Here is an 18,919-nt window from a genome sequence, read left to right as displayed (position 1 = left end):
ACCCCAGAGGATGGCAGTCTCTTTCCGTCAGGGTTGGGGCGCATGGGCAGAGAACTGTAGAGCCTCACGCCTCGATCTGCACCGCTGTATCTGCTCTGATAGAACAAAAGAACAGACAATACGTTTTAAGTATCATAGCTTTGATACTTAAGAATGTAGGTTTGACAATAGTTGCTAGCACCTTATGTGATGTTAGGATGCTAGCTTTTAAAGTACAAAGTGCAATGTTATATTTGTGTATTTTTGTGCTCTCCGTACGTTGCAATCCATATCTAGCCCAATGAGGGGTTAGAACTGAGGTTGGATCGGTATTGATGGCATGCTAAGGCTAGCTGCCTCAAAAAGGTTTGAGCATACAAGAGGGGAACACATGGCAATGGTGCTCAGATGACAAGCCAGTGCTACATGGTACACAGTACTCTATGTAGATGTATGTTTTTCAGTGAAATGGGTTCCAAGCGTACTAGAGGCTAATCTGATGTAAATGGAACATCACATGACCAAACATGGAAAACAGGTTATTCGGACTTGATGTGTACGGTCCGATACCTAACCTAACAACGGCTTGAACACATGACTTGGTTTGCGTCTGGACCAAATTACAATTTTAGAAAAGTTGAAAATCAAATATCGAAAAGACAGCATCTATTTTTCTTAAAAAAATTATTAAACACAAAAATAAAATCTGTAAAAAATAAATACAAAGGCAAAATAAATCAGAATAGAAAAAAGAAATATTTATGTAAATATAAATAAAAATACAGATAAGTTACATAATTTGTATCAGTTCAAATAATTAATATATGTCTATTAAAACAACAAAATAAACTAAATAAAACTAAACAATTTCCATCTATGCATCCATCTTCCATATCTGCTTATCATATTCAGTGTCAATGTTTGACTGGAGTCTATCCCACAAAAGTATACACTCTAGACCAGGGGTGCTCAAACTTTTTGGATCGAAGATCTACTTTTTGATCAACTAACCTCCCGGGATCTACCCTTACTGGCACGCGCACGCACACACACGCACACGCACGCGTACACACACACGCAGGCGTACACACACACACACGCAGACGCACGCACACACGCATTGATAAACAGCCTGAAACTGAGGCATGCGACGCACATTTGCAGCCTGTTAACTATCGCAGCTCACACGTATCGTTTTAAAGTGCGTCCCTGGGCCCTCCTGGATTTCTATTCTTTGCCCGTGCCCTCGGTGAATTGGACACGAAGCAAACTCTGAATGAGAATAATGACGATAAAAGATAGAGCGCAACAGTTCACAAGCTGCAATTGCAGACTGCTGAGAGCTAACAACTTCCGGTGACGTAATCACGCGCCACCGTAAATTCAAGATTTACCTGCTTTATTTTATTTTTAAATATTTTGGGGGTGAAAATGAGACTGATAAGATGATTAGGGTGCAGTGTACATTAACACCAAAAATATATTATTAACATGTACAAAGACACACAAATGGCTGTGTGTTTTTTTTCTCCTCGACACTCCTCGGATCTACTCGGGATCTGTCTTAGATCTACCGGTAGATCAGGATCTACCTAATGGGCACCCCTGCTCTAGACTGATCAACAGATCAATAAAGGGGCACACAAAGAACCAGAAAAAAAAGAATACACTCTAGTCTAAGTCTTACTGTGTGGGGACCCGAACCCCCGCTTCCTGCACGGAAGTCAGGCGAGTGATTGTAAACACAACGGGATACATTCATTCTGAACGAGCTGCATCCTGCACTTGCCTAGGAGTGCCTTGCGTGTTCTTGATTAATGCTATCGTAAACCAATCGTTATGTGTTTTGTGAACAGTTTCACTTATACAAGAAAAACATAGAGTACGTTCAACAAAAAAGGACACAAACACACACATATTTATATATGCATTCAGATTGCTTTTCAGTGAGAATACAGTCTATGCACAAGCATAAGCAGCCTCGCACGCTGTTTATCTTATATGTATCTATAAACAGATTGTGCTTATGGGCCTGCTGTGAATGCACAGTGATTACCATGCAATTACTGTGCAGCAAAACCCACAAACAATGTGTGCCAAAGCTTATTTCCCATACCATGCATGGAGGATAATAGGCTAGGGGATAAAAGCAATGGCATGCTATTAGCAGTGATGGAATAATGTGTATATTAACAGGGCGCTCAGCTAATGGAGAGCATCAGATAGTACAAGTGGACTTACTCGAGTGAAAGATTATGATGTCCATGCGTGTTTGGTGTACCACATTGTTAGCGTGTAGGCTTACCGTTCACAAGTACCTCTTAGCAGCTGAAAAAGGCTTCGCTAGGGCTGGCCAATGGGCCTTTATCTTAAATTTTCTTAGCCTTGCACTTGTAATTGTTTATTGTTTTCCGAGTTTTTGATGATTTGCAAACGCTTGGATTTTTTTACACTTTGTTTTCTGAAGTCTGGTTAGAACTGAATAAATAATTTCTTCTCAATGTAAAGCTGCATACAGAAATAATTTCCCCAAGCATCTAGTAAGCAGTTTAACACTTTTACTCTTTCAACAATGTTTTTTGCCTCGCACTGTAAAACCGCCAGGGACAGCTGAAGAGATATAGTTACCTGTAACGTTAGCCGTTTCACATTATAGTACGCGGCGCGCAGATGTGGTGCACTTAATGCAACACATGTGTTTTCTTTAGGCAACATTCTTCCTGGCTTAACAAAAAAAAAAGAAAAGAAAAACTTGCACACATCATACCACACTGATGAGAAGAATGTGCTGCCCCAGACAAGGGGAAATCCCATCACTCAGCGATTGTATACATGCTGTGTGTATACATTATGGAGACCACTCTGTGTGTACAATATGCACTCAGCAATGTATAACCAATGAATGACATTAGTAGGAGAGGGGAAAACATTGCTGATATTTATGAAAATAAATCACATTACCCTGCCAGTCTGGTTGCAGAATGGAACAGAAGAAGGTTATAAAGTGTGAAAAAAAGGCTTTGTTAAAACTTATGCATTTTCTCATTTTTAGGTTCTTCTCTATGAATGAGTTATTGCTGTGGTTTACTTAAACGCATTTACTTATTTTTCTTTCTTTGCATGTACTCATGGCCTTCAAGAATGTAAAAGGCAAATACAATGTGCATTTTAGTCTTGGAGCAAACAAGTTAATTATTCATTCATTCATTCATTCATCTTCCGTACCGCTTGATCCTCACTAGGGTCGCGGGGCGTGCTGGAGCCCATCCCAGGCGTCTCTGGGCAGTAGGCGGGGGACACCCTGAATCGGTTGCCAGCCAACAAGTTAATTATATTTTTAATAAATATCAGTCAATACAATAAGCAATAAATTATTCCAGTATAATAGTATTATTCTCCATGTTTTGTCTACAATAGTATTTTGATCTTAATGATTAGATAAGATAAGATATCCTTTATTTGTCCCACACTGGGGAAATTTACAGTCTACAGCAGCAAGATTGTGGGTAGAAAGAAGAAAGAAGATGAAAATGCTGTTCATAAAATGAAATAATATAAATGATAATAGCATATTTATATAGTTTATTTCAAAAGACCCAAAGATACTGAACATTTATATGCAGTATATATGCAATATTATTTCTTTTTTTAATACCGGTAGTTATTCTTATACATGCATACATACATATATGCAACAAGCAAGCCTTTCTACATTCTACAACTACACTTATTAAGCCGAGTGCTGTCAGTGGTTAAATGTAACCAGATGTTATGATGTCATAAGATCAAATATACAGTTTGACAAACAGAGGATGTTGTGCACTTGCGACAGACCAGATTGAGGGCCAAAGGTTCCCATCATACACGCCATAAAGGCATGCAGGATGGTGGCTATAGGATACCATTGTGTTACAATATTAACAGGAAGTGACCGTGAAAAGATTTCCCTCCTCCTCCATAATTGCCCACTCTACTTCAAGTGGACTAACCGAGACATGGGAAAAGAATATAGTTGCAGATGAAGAGAGAATTTTTTTTTCTGATGTCAATTGGCACGGTGACCCATCGGATTTTGCAAATGGAGCTACGGTGAGAAAGGCGTCCTATATGTGGCAGTTGGCACTTAATAATGTGCAACAATGCTAACTACAGGACAGTGGAACAACATCACAAGTTGCTTCGTTAGCTACAGTCCGCTTGAATTGGCGGCCAATAGATGAAGTGACCCACCATATCCTGCAGATGGAGCCGCAGGGAAAACAGCTTGTGGTGTTTGACAGTTGGTGATTTGTCATGTGCACTATCAAGACCTTCAGGACTTGAGTAGCATTACATGCCAGTTAATACTATGTGAAAAATGAGTTTGAAGCAGGGTGTGGCACAGATGGAGCTTTTCTTTTTCTTCATATACAAATGAGACAATGATCATTTGATGTTGGTCTCCTTCGCGGGCGGATGACTGGTTTGCATGTCGGATTTACAGTGAAAAGTTGATCCTGCGCTCCGGCCTTCCCGTGTGGATTTTGCATGTTCTCCCCATGCCTGCGTGGGCTTTCACATTCCAAAAACATGCATGGCAGGTGAATGGAACACTCTGAATTGCCGCAAGGTGTGAGTGTGAGCACGAATGGTTGTTGGTCTATGTGTGCCCTGCGATTGGCTGGCAACCAGTAAAGCTTCTACCCCGCTTACTGCCTGCAGACAGCTGGCATTGGCTCTAGCATGCCCGCGATCCTCGTGAGGATAAGTGGATTAAAGAATGGATGGATGGATCGATGTATGGATAGCTTGTTATTTAGTTTTTGTAGCATCTCGTAAAATCAACAGAAAAAGACGTTACATTTTGGTAAATGTAAATGAAGGAATCCTTTTTTTCAGTTTGCCTGAAGGCAGTGTGGGCCACTGACCCATACAATCCAGTATATGGCGCTGTGGTGAAAAAAAGCTTGCTGTGTGTTTCAGGTCAAACTCGGCCTTGTAATGAGCTTTACTGCCACCTATGGGATTGGAGCGGAACAAGATGTATTTTCTCAACAAACTGACACGGTGAGGACTCAGGGAAGGTTGGCTCTGAAGTGAATGACTTTCTAACTTATTGCCCAAGTCTCTCCCAGTCAATCTCAAGAAGATAATATAGATCATTCGTTTTCACTTATGTGTGGTGTTGAAAACTGCTCCTGTTTTCACGAGGTGGTTTGCTGACAACAACGCCGTTACAACAACGTAACAACCGCCCAGCTTTGCCAAACAAAACCTCGGCCTCTGGCTGGCCGGCATCGGAGAAAGACAACAGATGGCTGCCAGGAGATTTAGTCGTTTCTTCTTTTTAACTACCTGCAGCATCTGGAGAGAATGAATCTTGGAGAAAACGACTTGAATAGGAAATCCTGTGACTGTAATGTTATCTCGTTTCCTCAAACACATCGCACACCATCTGCATGGCGTCATACGGCTCTTTTGCGTGACGGAAAGAGACGGGGACGAAACGACATTCTGAAAGTGTTTGCTTGACAACTGAGGAGTAACATCACAAATAATAAATAACAAAGAAAGCCTAATCACAAACGGCAACACCTCTCCCCATGTGTGATCGTTTGCAGCACTTTCAAATGCATATTAAACAAGTGAAATGATACATTGGACTTTTAAACAAATATCGTCACGGTTTTTGATTGCAGTAAGCACAGGAAACATTTTCCAAGGTAAGTTCTCGTAGGCCAAAATAATATCCTGCTACAGAGGTCCGGGAAAGTTTGGGATCAAATTGCAGGTAGTCTCCTGATTAAAAACCAGTGTGGCACACATATTCTGGTATTTAATGACAGGTTCTATATATGGTGGCTTTAACACTTGCCCTCCGTTACTGCTGGTGGTGGGCATTGGTAATTAAAATTGCATATAAAAAGAGAGGACGTGACATGGAGAAGCAGATGACAGTGTGATCGAGGTGAAGATAAGAAAGCGGGAGGAAGAGACAACCAGGAGGATAAAGAGTTGATGTGCTGACGGCAGCCACTTGATTTGGTTTCACAGAGAACTGTGATGCCGCTTTGAATTAAAGAGTCCAATTGTGAGATTTGACTGCTACCGCTGAGCTCAGCTGAATCCTCCCTGCTCTATTTGTGTGTGCATGTGTGTGTGTGTGTGTGTGTGTGTGTGTGTGTGCGCGCGCGCACTTCTTAGCTTTAAAATATGTACAGGACATATGTGCAGATGTAAAACAAAAACAAAACAATACCTACATAAAGATAAAGTAAAAGAAGAGTCAAGAAACATTTTTTTCTGTGACAGTTTAAAGGTAGATTTTTTTTTCTCCCATGAATTTTTGGTCTTGTGAAGGAGCAATTAGGGACACAGAAAATGTTGTTTTAAAACCACACCGGAGAATCCATCTATCCATTTTCAACACACTTATCATGAAGAGGGTAGCGGGGAGCTCCTGGAGCCTATCACAGCTGACTTTGGGCAAAAGTCAGACTACACCTTGCAGCCTTGAAGTCAACCCTCAAATTTTCTTCTCAAAAATATATTCTATGCGTCTTCACTAGTCTAAAGACAGCCTTCTGATTAATATTGCTTTTGTGGAATATGAGTAAAGCGCCATCTCAGCTTGCAGCCATTTTGCCATTCGCTGTCAACTGAAAATGACATCGTAATTGGTCAATAGTTCAGGCAACGACCAATCACGGCTCGGCTTCTACTTCTGATAATACAGAAATCATACTACTTTTTCCACCAATATCCTACAACTTTATTCTCAAAAGATGCTTTAACCTTGTATATTTTTTTTCTTTTTGGTGTGGCCCTAATAATCCTTATTTCACAAATTATTTATTTTTCATCAGTGCAACACTGCGCTCGGTTTTGTGTGAAATCTGACACAAGATGGCTGAAATCGCTATTTTCTAAAGGAGCACTTTTGTTTTTGTCCTGTCCATTTACATCTCTCTTTCTTTCTCTTCTCCCATGTTTTTCTCCATCTTGAGTGCCTCGGCCTAATTAGAATCACCCTCCTCCTCATACAACCAACTGAAATTGAATTGCCCATCATTTGTATAATGATACCTCAATGGGGGATGATGAAATGTAGCAATCACTTAAGAGAGTGACCATGGTCTGGGTAGGCGGTGAGTGTCCATTGGTGGAGATAGGATTGAGGCAGAAAATGGTGAGAAAGTGAACATTAAATGGCCTCACGCTGATTTTTGTTTTTTTGCTTTTTTCCACTAATCTAAACAAAGAGCCATCTGACACGGGATCCCCCAACTGGAGACGACACTGACATCTATGCAACACCACTATTTGGACTTATCTTCACCTTAAAGTTGGTGTATTATACAGATATTTGAAAACACACGGCAGAGCAACACATGCAGACAGACAATACATCATATACCCATAGGTATATGCTCTTTATCCTTTGTAAAAAATAAAAAAAGGACTAATATTATTGCATCTCACTCAATCAGTTGTGAAACTCTTCACGTATATCTTTCTCTGAAGTGTGCTGCCTCCAAGTGGCCAAGAAGAAAACCCCCAGAAGTAACAGCACAATGTCCATTGAATTCAAGCATATAAACAAACAAACAAACAAAAAAGGGGCAAGAACTGTCTAATTCTTTGTATTCCATTTAATTATGTCATGACTTTATCTTGCTATGAAATTGGCTGGCAACTAAATTCAGGGTGCACCCAGCCTACTGCCTGAAGAAAGATGGGAAAGATTTCAGCACGCCCGCGACACTTGTGAGGATAAGCTGATTGGAAAATGGATGGAGGGATGGATGGATGACTTTATCTATTTATAGTACAATGGAATATTTGGAATGCTGTTTTTCTGAGTAAAAACATATTACAATAACAAAGCTGGAATGGATTGATTACATTACCATAAATTTTAATGGCTAAAGAGGATTTGAGAAAGTTTTAAGTGACTACACCTTCGTAACCAGACACGAGAGTAAGTCACATATGTGCAACTCACATCTAAGTCTCAAGGCATAACTTTCAAATCTCAAGCAAAGTCCAAAGTTGCAAAAAACAAATCAAGCAAGTCAAGGAGCCACCGAATTTCAAGCAAGCAAGTCATGACTTGGTTTAAGCAAATCATAAGTCTATTTTGGGTGACAATTCAAAGCCGCTTTTAAGGAATACAATGACTGAGACACTATCAGGTAAAGATCATGCAGAAACATGACCATTGTTGGCGGTAAAAATATGTGTGTTTTGGTGATGTGGTCCATCATTCTATATTTTTGTATTGGGACAAAAAACAACTCCTTGGAACAATAATGCTTCTCGTGGCCTTCTATAGTTTTTTTTCTGAGCTCATCGAATTGATGTTGGGTCGCTTTCGCACAACTGTTTGACAGTGAACGTTTTGTCAGTTCCAAGGCTTCCTGTGAAACCAGTGACTCACCTCTTACTTGAAACTGATCTTGTGTTTCTCTTCACAAAGATCTAAAACTGCTTAGAGTCGTCCTCATTCAGACCACAAAGTTTTTTCCGGTTTGACTGAGCTGGCGCAAGGATTGTTAAGACTTGAGAACCCTGTGCCAAGATTTTTTTTTTCTTGTCTAAAAACACTTTTTACAAGCAGTTTTTAATGTTGTTAAAATATTGAAACGTTTTCATATCTTGAGTTACCATGAAATTCCACCTCTTTTCTAGATTCCTGAACAGGAACACTGTGTTCACACCTGGCCCACCCAATTATATTCGACAGTGCTTGTCCTTGTCTGGGTCACGGGTGAGCTGGGACCTGTCACAGCTGATTTTGGGCAAGAGGCAAAGGAACACCATGGACTGTTTGCCAGTCAATCACAGGGCACATACAGAACTGACAAACAACCACACACATTCACAACTATGGACAAAGAGATCAAAACTGAACTTGTCGAAAGCCAGTTAAAAATAAAGTATGCTTACAATCAAACATTTCTGCAGTGTGCTATGAATAAAAAAATATTTTTCACTCAGTCCTTTATTCGGAAGGTATTGTAGTCTACTCAAAAAGATGGTTGTCACATGGACAGCAAACACTGAGCGCTCAAGTACCAAATTATTTGTTAGGTTTTTTTTTCAATTGAACAGCTTAACTTACTACATACTAAGAATGTAAACCTATCAACAGTTAATACACAGTCTTGCTTATGTAGTGATTGTATGCATCTTCACTGGGTAATACATTTCATTGTCAAGTGGAAAACTTGGCAAAAAGTATGAGCTCTGAAGAGAATAGGTGAACATGAACATCCCCTGAAGTCCCATTTGAAAGTAGCAACAAAATCCGAGAACCCATGAGCATTAACTTCACATGATATCAAGATAAAAACAGCTGGCGATACATTCAAAGCCTTAGATTAACCTCTGAATGGTGAAGAGACTGAAACAATGCCTATCTACAACTGATCAGCGGTTCGCTTCGCGATACAGGCTTCCGGCAGCTGGACTATGCACCTTTCAAATCCTGATGACTCGTGCTCAAAAATACACACAAAAATATATCGCATGCAACTAGGATGACAAGATGTTTTTTTATTGTGCCATTGCTTCCAATAAAAGTGGACACCGAGCTTGAGATACCGAAAACCAACTTGCTGCTGAAGATCCTTTGGTACGAGTTACTTGGACTCAAAACACACAACAAATGTACTTCTCACAGCACTCAAATCAGTGTATCCAATCCCTCAATCGGGTCTTCCTCTGTCAATGTCCACGCACATATGATGAGGGATCACGTGGCATGTTGCAGTCAGCCGGCCCAGACAGGAGGGAGTTAAGTCCCTTATCGCTGCTCCCCAGAAGAAATTCCGACTTGAGGCCTCGCTCTGCCTGTTTCCTGCCTTCTTGCCCAATGTCCTATTTACACTCATCGGGGCTCTAAAATACCAGGGGTAGCATTTTCCCTTGTCACCAACATGTTTCCTGCGATTCTCCCGCTGGTACCCCTCTTTGCAGGTCAGAACATTTCCGGTCGGGGGTGACTGGGTGTTGATACTTAAATGTGACTAAAGAATAACGGGGGTGCAGTTGGCCTGTCTATCATTATGGTTTTACCCAAAAGGGTAGTCCACAAAGTCCGATCTAAGTGCCAGACATCAAATAAAACGCAAATCGTTAAACCTCGGACCAGAACTCTGGGGCAGCATAGCTCGGTAGTGGAGTTGTCATTTGGTGGTTCGATTCCCTGGCCTTTGGAACAATATCAACGTGTCCTCGAGCAAGGTACCGATACTGCGTCACCAAAAGGTGAATGAGTTAACAGGGTGAAGCGCTTTGAATATCTGAGGTAGAAAGAAATGTGCTGTACAAGTGACATCCCATTTACCATTACTGTAAGTAATTTATCCCTGCAGAGACCGCTTCGGTTGGTCTGAGGCAACCAACCACCCTCAAGCAGTAATAATAAAACAGATTCTCGCACTACGTTTTTCACGCCGAATCCTCAAAATTATGATGCCATCCTCTGCCCACAATCCATGGCACAGTCAAGAAAAGGTTGACATTTTAGTATTTAGTACATTGGTATTAGTATCTGTCAAGTGTCCATGGTTGATTTTTGAGCAATGTTCCTGGATATTATGCCAAATCAATGCATCAAACCAAAATGGTCAACTTTTTTTTGCTAGATTTTGGCATGGACTGAGAAATATGTGCATCCTGTCATGATAGACACCGCTACTGAATCTGATGGTAGGTAATGATTTGATATTTGTATTGGCTGCTAATGTTTTCTCATTTGGGCTTGTGTCTTTGAGACTTTTTTGCGAGTCCTGGTATGATAGACATGTTAACACAATTTCTTGTTGATTGGGGATATGCTGCAAGGGCTAGTTTTTTAAATTTATTAATTGGGGACAGGGAAGGCTTAGGCCCCCAACTAATGCGTACATTTTCACGAGGATATAGGCACTTGGTGGGTGTTCTGGCATGTTTAGGCCTCAAATTTTTTGCTGTAAGAATGAGAACAATTCCAAGAATGCCTTTGCACAACGTAAGCATTTCTTACTTAAGTATAAGCTTGTGACCGGGACTGATATCAGTGAATGCCCAAGTAGTTGGTCCAAGTGCGAAGTGTTGGAATTCGCCCCCAAAATGTTTCAAACTAAAATGTAAGGCTTCTTGATCTGTGTCTCACGTGGGCCCTTAAAGACGTCTTGTTATGATAGACATGCCCACCCAATTTGTTGATCAATGAAATTGGTATTGGGGATCTTTTGACTCAAACCTTCCAAGGGTTCTAAGAAATGAGTTGAGGGTGGATCTTATACTCAGGATCCCTAAAATCCATACATATCCACCAGGATACACGTGTGAAAGGAATTGTGGGCTTTTAGGCACCCAAAACACAGCAATTCCAAGAGGATGTTTGTGCAATTGCCCAAGTGTTATTTGAACGCATTGTCCAAACAGATTCTCGTAGACTCCGAAAACAAACCATCTGGCAAGTCAGGTTACACTCATAACCCATTTGTGCAATAAATCTCTGCCCTGAAGACATACCAATACTATTTCAGTTGTCAGTTGGTCTGATAAGCTATCGCCGCTCCACTGTTGTTACGTATTCAAGAGTTAGACATCAAGAGGGTGGCATTCTGACGCGTTTTCCATCTCACTTTCATAATCTGTCTAATTGACAAGGTGAACACATCATCTGTGCGAGTTACACTTAGAGACACGACGCTATGACTGTCCATCTCATTCATTCACCGGCACGCTCCGAAAAGCTGGCGGATTGATGCCGCTTGGGAACACTGATGGCACAGAGCACCCTTTGTCGCCAAGAACTAATCACTCCCGACAGTGGTAATGAAATGCAGCCCTTCGACTTGTAGACGGGGCTGCGGTCCAACGAGCTGTTTTGGCCTCTCACTAACTCTAACGTGCTGATTATTGGACTCTGATCAGTTGAGTCTAAATAGTTTACTCTTGGCTTCCCTGAGTCTGAGGTACATCATTAATGAGCATCCACGGTTGCAAGAAGCAGACGAGCGTTAAGAAAAATAATTACAAGTCAATGGAAGGCACTTCATTGTGCTTCAGTGTTGGTAGAACATTGACTCCTTAACCTCAGTCAAACATCAGAAAATCTTGCAATGCCTTAGTGAGAAAATAATTAACTCTGGGCATGTGGTTTTGAGGTTTTTCTTTTTTTTTTTTGATGAGTATTTCAAGACCCAAAGCATGGTACATAATCGCACAGGAAGAGGAAAATTCTCAATTGTCTTGCAACCAGTTCCGGGTGAATCTTGCCGAAGACAGTTGGGAGAGGGCCCAGTATGCCAGCCACCCTTGAAGGATAAGCGGATCAGAAAATGGATGGATGGACGAAGAGAAAAAAAAATCTTCCATCGGGTAATCGAATAATTCGACCCCATTTCACTATGCATTAAGACGTATTACTAAAGAAAATCCTACAATTACTGTGTATTAACCAATTTACTGTTGTTTTTTGGAATTGTTTAGTGATTAAAAACAAACAACAACAATGAATCTCACAAAAAAAGGTATGATGTTGTACTCAGCAAAATTTTTAAAACTCACTCACTTAATGGTTTGATTATTGCTTAAAAACAAGTGTTTGAAAAATGTCTTATTTTGAAACAACACCAGACAATCAGTCTGCATTTAAAAGGGCTACAGAAATGCGACAATAATTATTGCTGTGTTATTCGAACAATTTTAAGTTGAAATAAATTCGATTATTAAAATAGTTTTCCAGTCATTTCATAATGAATCTATTAGTTGCCGATTAATTGATTAATTTTGATTGACACTTCTGATTAGCATCCTGGAGTTCAGGTTTTTCCCACAGATATGCTGCAAATTAACTGGAGAACACACACACTGATTTGTAATATCTTCATCGATTTTCAAAATGTGAGCAACCCCGACACATGATCAGGAAAACGTGTTCTAACTGCTTTTATAATGTGTGGTATACTTCACCAGCAAGTTTTCTCCTCCAAACCATATGCCTGTTGTGATACATAAAATAATAATAATAATAATTTTTTTTTAAAGAAGAAAGAGTTGTTGAAGACGAAATAGAAGATGCTAGGCCAACTGTTGTATTATTTTACAAATGATAAAAAGTAGCATTAAAAATGCTAGCATTAGTCACAAAGCATTAGTCACAGTAGGGCCGGCCCGCTAGCCCAGTGGTTAGCACGTCGGCTTCACAGTGCAGAGGTACCGGGTTCGATTCCAGCTCCGGCCTCCCTGTGTGGAGTTTGCATGTTCTCCCCGGGCCTGCGTGGGTTTCTCCGGGTGCTCCGGTTTCCTCCCACATTCCAAAAACATGCATGGACGCTCTAAATTGTCCCTAGGTGTGAGTGTGGGCGTGGATGGTTGTTCGTCTCTGTGTGCCCTGCGATTGGCTGGCAACTGATTCAGGGTGTCCCCTGCCTACTGCCCGAATACGGCTGGGATAGGCTCCAGCAGCCCCCGCGACCCTAGTGAGGATCAAGCGGTTCGGAAAACGGATGGATAGTCACAGTAGTCCCGGGATTTTGTGGATCTCCCTGCACATCATATATAGTATTTGCACACAGACAACCATGCTATTTTACTAGCTCTACCTAATAGCAGATCAATGAAAAATGTGTTTTGCCTCATCAAAGTTTGTAGGAAAAAAAAAAGAGTCTTGAACAGATCACTGCGCTCCATCAAGGAGATGTTTATGAAAGCTGCTGCCTGCAAAATGTGTGCTGTGGTGTGCAGTTTTAAAAGGCGCTCCGAAGTACAAAATCAGCACCTAAACAAAAAAAAAAAAATCAAGAAAGAGGAATGTGAGGAGAAAGACTTGTTGAGGTTGAAATGCAGCTTTTCAATCAAACAATAGCCTCACGTGCTGGTGTGTTTGCAAACACTGCCACAAAACATTTGTTACAGCTTTACGCACGGACACCTGGCATGCTGCGATGTGGTGATAGCAGTGAGGGCGACCCTTTTGTAGCCTCTGTCAAATTACCCAACATCTGGGAGTTGCCATGCACTAAACCATGGCAACCCGATGGACCGATGTGCACTCAAGCTAATGCACTGTGAATCTTGATGAACTGCCAACGATACCACACTAAAAAAAACTACTCTGCATGCAATGCAATTACAACGTGATATGATTCACTGTAATATAAATGGAAAATATCTTTGATTACAATACAAACCACTGTAATTACAAAAGATTCACTTAAATTACAATGAAAGATTGTAATACAATCGCTTAATCTGTGATACCGATCGAGTTCAATATTGATACAAAACAATTACATTACAGTACGATTCATCACACTCACCAGAAAATGAAATTAATTCCCATTGTGATGTGATTTCCTCAAATAAAGATATGATACAAATCACTTCAACTATGGGGCACCTTAGAATTCATTCCAATGGCGCGTATGACTTCAACTGATTTTTTTTTTCCAAACCGAGCGACCAGAACGTTCATGACACATCAATGCATATATTTAACCCCCCACCTCTCCACCCCAATCACAGGCGCCGACTGCTAAAGAGCCACTAAAAAGTACATAGAGAAATACTGCATGCTGGTCATCTCTCCGCAGCACGGCAATATGTGCAGTTCAGCAGAAGAGTTCTTCAAAAAGATCAAGCGATCAAGGGTGGGGTAGATCTCACTCATTATTTTAATGAGAATTACTTTTGCGCGAGAATAATTTCCAGCCGGGGAGGTTCAACTCAGGCCAAGTGTACTTCTGCGCAGAATTCCAGTGCAATAGCCTGTTTGGAATGGGGGAAAAAAGCATCTGAGAAAACAGATTCCCAGCGAAGTCAATCGGTCCAACGAGTCTGCTGTGTTGATCTTTACATCAACATATTCATAACGAGAGTCCAAAGTGAACCCAAGAAAGCACCTTGAACACATTCATTTGGGAGAAAGGGAATCATTGAGGAGAGGAAACAATTCATTAGTTAGAGTAATGTCAAAGAAAGCTGCGTCCACAACTACTTTTACAATGTAACTTTTAAAAAATGATTATCAGATTTTGTTTTAAATAACTTGATTGAAAATGTACGCAATGGTGGCAGTGGCAAGAGCATCGCCGAGTTGACTGAATTTATATTTGCTCTTAAAAAAATCCTGAAATTTGGAGGAAGGGTACTGGAGTAAAGTTGTTATTGATATGTGGCATCTCAATGTACTGCACTGCTGGTGAGCTAAAATAATGCAGAGTTGTAAAGAATTGTGCCGTACAGTCTCAGACAAAAAGGGGGCATTGGAGGGGGTGATTTTTGTTCTCCAAGGTACACGTTTTTGTGATGTGTCCTGTAGGGTTCGAATTGAGCCTCTTTTTACGAATACGTATCCTGTTTATGGTGATAAAAGGTAGACAAATAATCCAAATGGACAAAGGCACCATTTCTGTAACTGTATGTTTGCATGTAAAAGTACAAACAAGTGCTTGGCCAATGTCAATGTGTTTCAAAAGAGTCCACTGTTGTATGGATTGCAGTTTTAAGGAGTAAACACGTCTCCCTACCCCAGCACAGTAGGGAGACGAGTAAAACATGCCGTCGAAGACTGGCTTTGGATACCCCTGCTTTTAACCAACAGTTATTCTGAAGCCAATTTTTAAAAGTTTTTTTGTGTACTTTTTGGAGACTCTTCACTTCCCAGGATAGATTGCGGCATGTAATACTGAACATTTTGTTGTCAATATATTTTAAGTGTGTCCACTCCTAATTTGTAGTTGTAATTAACTTAAATTAGGTTTCTTTAACTTCCACATGAAAATAAAACTGTGACAGTAACTTGAGTGTGAAACATTAAATTCTCTAATCGTTGTACCGTTGCTAGCAATCCACCTGTTCATGTGATTGCGCACATCTTGGTCCATACAATGTGGACCCTAGAGCTTCTTTACGTTGGTAGGGTTGTCATGAGCTTCAGTTTCTTCTCAAATGGAGATGAAAAGGTTCACGTGCGACTAATTGATACCCATCCATCCATTCATTTTCGGATCCATTTATCCTCACAAAGGTCACGGCGGGTGCGCGAGCCTATCCCAGCCATCTTTGGGCAGTAGGCGGGCGACACCCTGAATCGGTTGCTAGCCAATCACAGGGCCCACAGAGACAAACATCCATTCACTCTCACACTCACACCAAGGGGCAATTTAGAGTGTTCCATTAACCTAGAAAAACAACTTGATAAATGAAGTAATTGTAACTTAACATTGATGAGGGAAGACATGCAGGTAGTTGGAGTCAGAGTAGAGGATGCAGAGAACAGGGAAAGATGGAAATTAATGACTTGCTGTGGCAACCCCTGAAAAGGTACAAGCCGAAAGGAGAAGAAGCAGTAACTTAACATAGATAAGGCGTCGTAAAGGGAATCAGTTTACAATGTTGCCCAACCATAGTCGAGACAGTACAATTTTAGGCAAATCTTTCGGCACAGTTTTCTTTTTGTCTATAAAGGGTGGGGTTGCCGACAACAGCTGCACCCTATAGCAGAAGTCCCCAACCCCTGGGACGCGGAGCGGTACTGGTCCATGGGTCATTTGGTACATTTCGGAATCTGAAAAATGTATTATTTAGAAAAATTACCGGATCCTCTGTTACATCCCTCTTCAATATGTCACTCTTGACGCAGGTCAAGGCGCGCTTATCAGTCACGTGATAGGTTACCGCTAAGATGAAATCCAGGAGCTAGCAAAATGAGTGAAAAAAAAAACAAACATCTTTGGAAAGTTTCTTTGGGAAGGGGGAAAGGCCCAGACAGGAGAAAGAGGAGGAGTCTGTGACTTTCAAGAAAAAGAAGGCTACATTTAATAGACACCGTCAGGAGTCCTACTTAAAATACGGATGGATCATAATGGGAGATTCCCACGTACCAAGCCCAGTCTGCATAATATGCGCCAATGATGAGTCGTATTTTTCATGCACTTTGTATTTGCGGCCAGATAGTTCCTCACGTCATGATTCGTGTTTATTATTGTTTCGAGAATACCACAGTTTTTATGCCGGTCATATCATCTTATTTTGTTGTATTTATCTGGCCTTTAAAGCCTGGTCCCTGAAAATATTGTCTGACATTAAACCGGTTCGTGAGGCAAAGAAGGTTGGGGACCACTGCCCTTAAGGGTACTGCCCCAGTTTGTTTTTTTGGGGGGTGTGGGGGCTTTGTAATTAACAGCTTTGTTGTACTGTATTAGGCAACGATGGAATGATTCGTCCTCGTTTAATTTTCCATGTAATTGAATGAGACGCCAAAAGAAGACACAACAAAACGGCGCGTGACTTAGGGGAAGAATTAACATTTTTTAATCACACGACATGTGCTTTAATAACGTTATAAATCTGCGGCAGCTGGAACATCAGAGAGTGCTGTCATAGCCACTTAGCAGTGCGCTGGCCACTAACGCGAGCTGACGAGTAGCAGCCCAGGGAGAAAAAGGATGAAGAGAGGGAGAATCCCATCGAGCAACACGAGGAGGAAGTCAGAAACGTTTCGGAAGAAATTCCAAGCTGCCATTTGTCAGCACATTACAATCATAACGACAACAGTAATTACATCCCAGTTGGTTGGATTTGGCGTACAGTACTCTGTCCTAAATTGGATTTTTCCATTTTTAGAAAAGTTTTATCGCATCATCGTTTTGATTGGAACTGGTCTGAATGCACAGAGCCAGCATTGGAGTGATCACGACAAACCAGCAATTGAAGATGCAATGCAGCAATTAGCGTCAAAGAATAACAGCAAGGGAATTTTTGGTTTCAGGCTTTTTTTTTCCTCCACTAGATCTACAATCTATCAATACATAGCCACTTATTACGTGAAGGTTACCTACATCTACACAGACATGTACAAACTAGTTAGCTATCTAAGCTAGCTTCATTTAAACACACAGTTTTAACATCTGCTATCTCTCATCGAGAAGCGAGATAGCTATTGTAGGTATTTTAAAGTAGAAATGAGATGTTAAGGCATTTGTTTGTGTCGATGTTAAAATACATCAATCAGATAGCTGGCTAAGAAGATCAGTAGCTTACCTACATACAAGCTAAGTAGATAAGTTACTAGCTATCTTGATTAAAGCAATCTAGCGCATAAACAACAATCTATCCACTCACCAATATGCTCTTGTTTAAACCTAGCTCTGGCTGGAAACCATGGTTTGATAACCCCAAAAACAAATCCCAACCCAGGCTTAAAAACCTTTTTTGGATGTAATAAGTATCCATATGACAACATGAAAAGAATGTGTATGCTTTTGGCTCTCCCTTCATACAGTACTTTATTTAAGTGAACTTTTAGTGTGTTATTGAACGCACACCTTCACCCTTTTTTAACTGCGAATGCACATTTTTCATCTTGTAATTATTTTGCCCATGAAGTGATAAACCAGCTGGTGTGAAATCTGCTGCTCATTTTCAGCTGCTGTGTGTGAAAACATTCTCCGCGAGACGTTTGATGTGCAAACCGGCAGCTCAGATTTCACTGCTGTCAACTGTTTCGAGAACATTTGAAAGGTTTTTCTCTACATGCACATATATCAACTTTGTGCACGTTTGAACACCACACAACAAGATTTCTATAAAAATATTACTGAAAAGCATTTTTCACTCAGCCTGTCAGCCAAGGGCACTGAAGCCAATTGCGGCTTTATAACCCCACCTAAAAAAAATCCCTGCAGTAAATCTTCAAAAGTGGCATCGGTTTCAAATGTAAAAAAAAAAAACACAACACACGAGTTACTAAAAAGTGATTTGAAGCTTCACCATATTAGCAGCAAGGTGGAATGGTTGTTCATGCGTAAGCTTCATAGTTATCAGGTAGGATACTCGCATTTCTTCCCACATTTGACAAGGATGCATACATTAGGGTCATTTAAGAGCTACTCTAGACAAAAGGCAAAATAGAAAACAGATAGATTGATGACATAACATTAAAAAACACCCAACCTGC

At 40.7% G+C, this 18,919-nt stretch overlaps 1 protein-coding gene across 2 annotated transcripts in view; it reads right to left on the bottom strand.

Moving 5' to 3' along the window:
• tox2 (TOX high mobility group box family member 2) overlaps positions 1–18,919 on the bottom strand; it is a 112,179-nt gene that overhangs the window by 81,578 nt on the left and 11,682 nt on the right. For both annotated transcript variants that reach the window (XM_052075842.1, XM_052075843.1), the window contains exon 2: positions 3–95. In XM_052075842.1, the coding sequence (XP_051931802.1) occupies positions 3–95 (93 nt within the window). The remainder of the gene's footprint in view (positions 1–2; positions 96–18,919) is intronic.

Source organism: Hippocampus zosterae, chromosome 9 (assembly GCF_025434085.1).
Source record: "Hippocampus zosterae strain Florida chromosome 9, ASM2543408v3, whole genome shotgun sequence".
In the NCBI taxonomy this organism is placed as follows: domain Eukaryota; kingdom Metazoa; phylum Chordata; class Actinopteri; order Syngnathiformes; family Syngnathidae; genus Hippocampus; species Hippocampus zosterae.
This window is presented reverse-complemented; position numbering and strand designations above follow the sequence as displayed.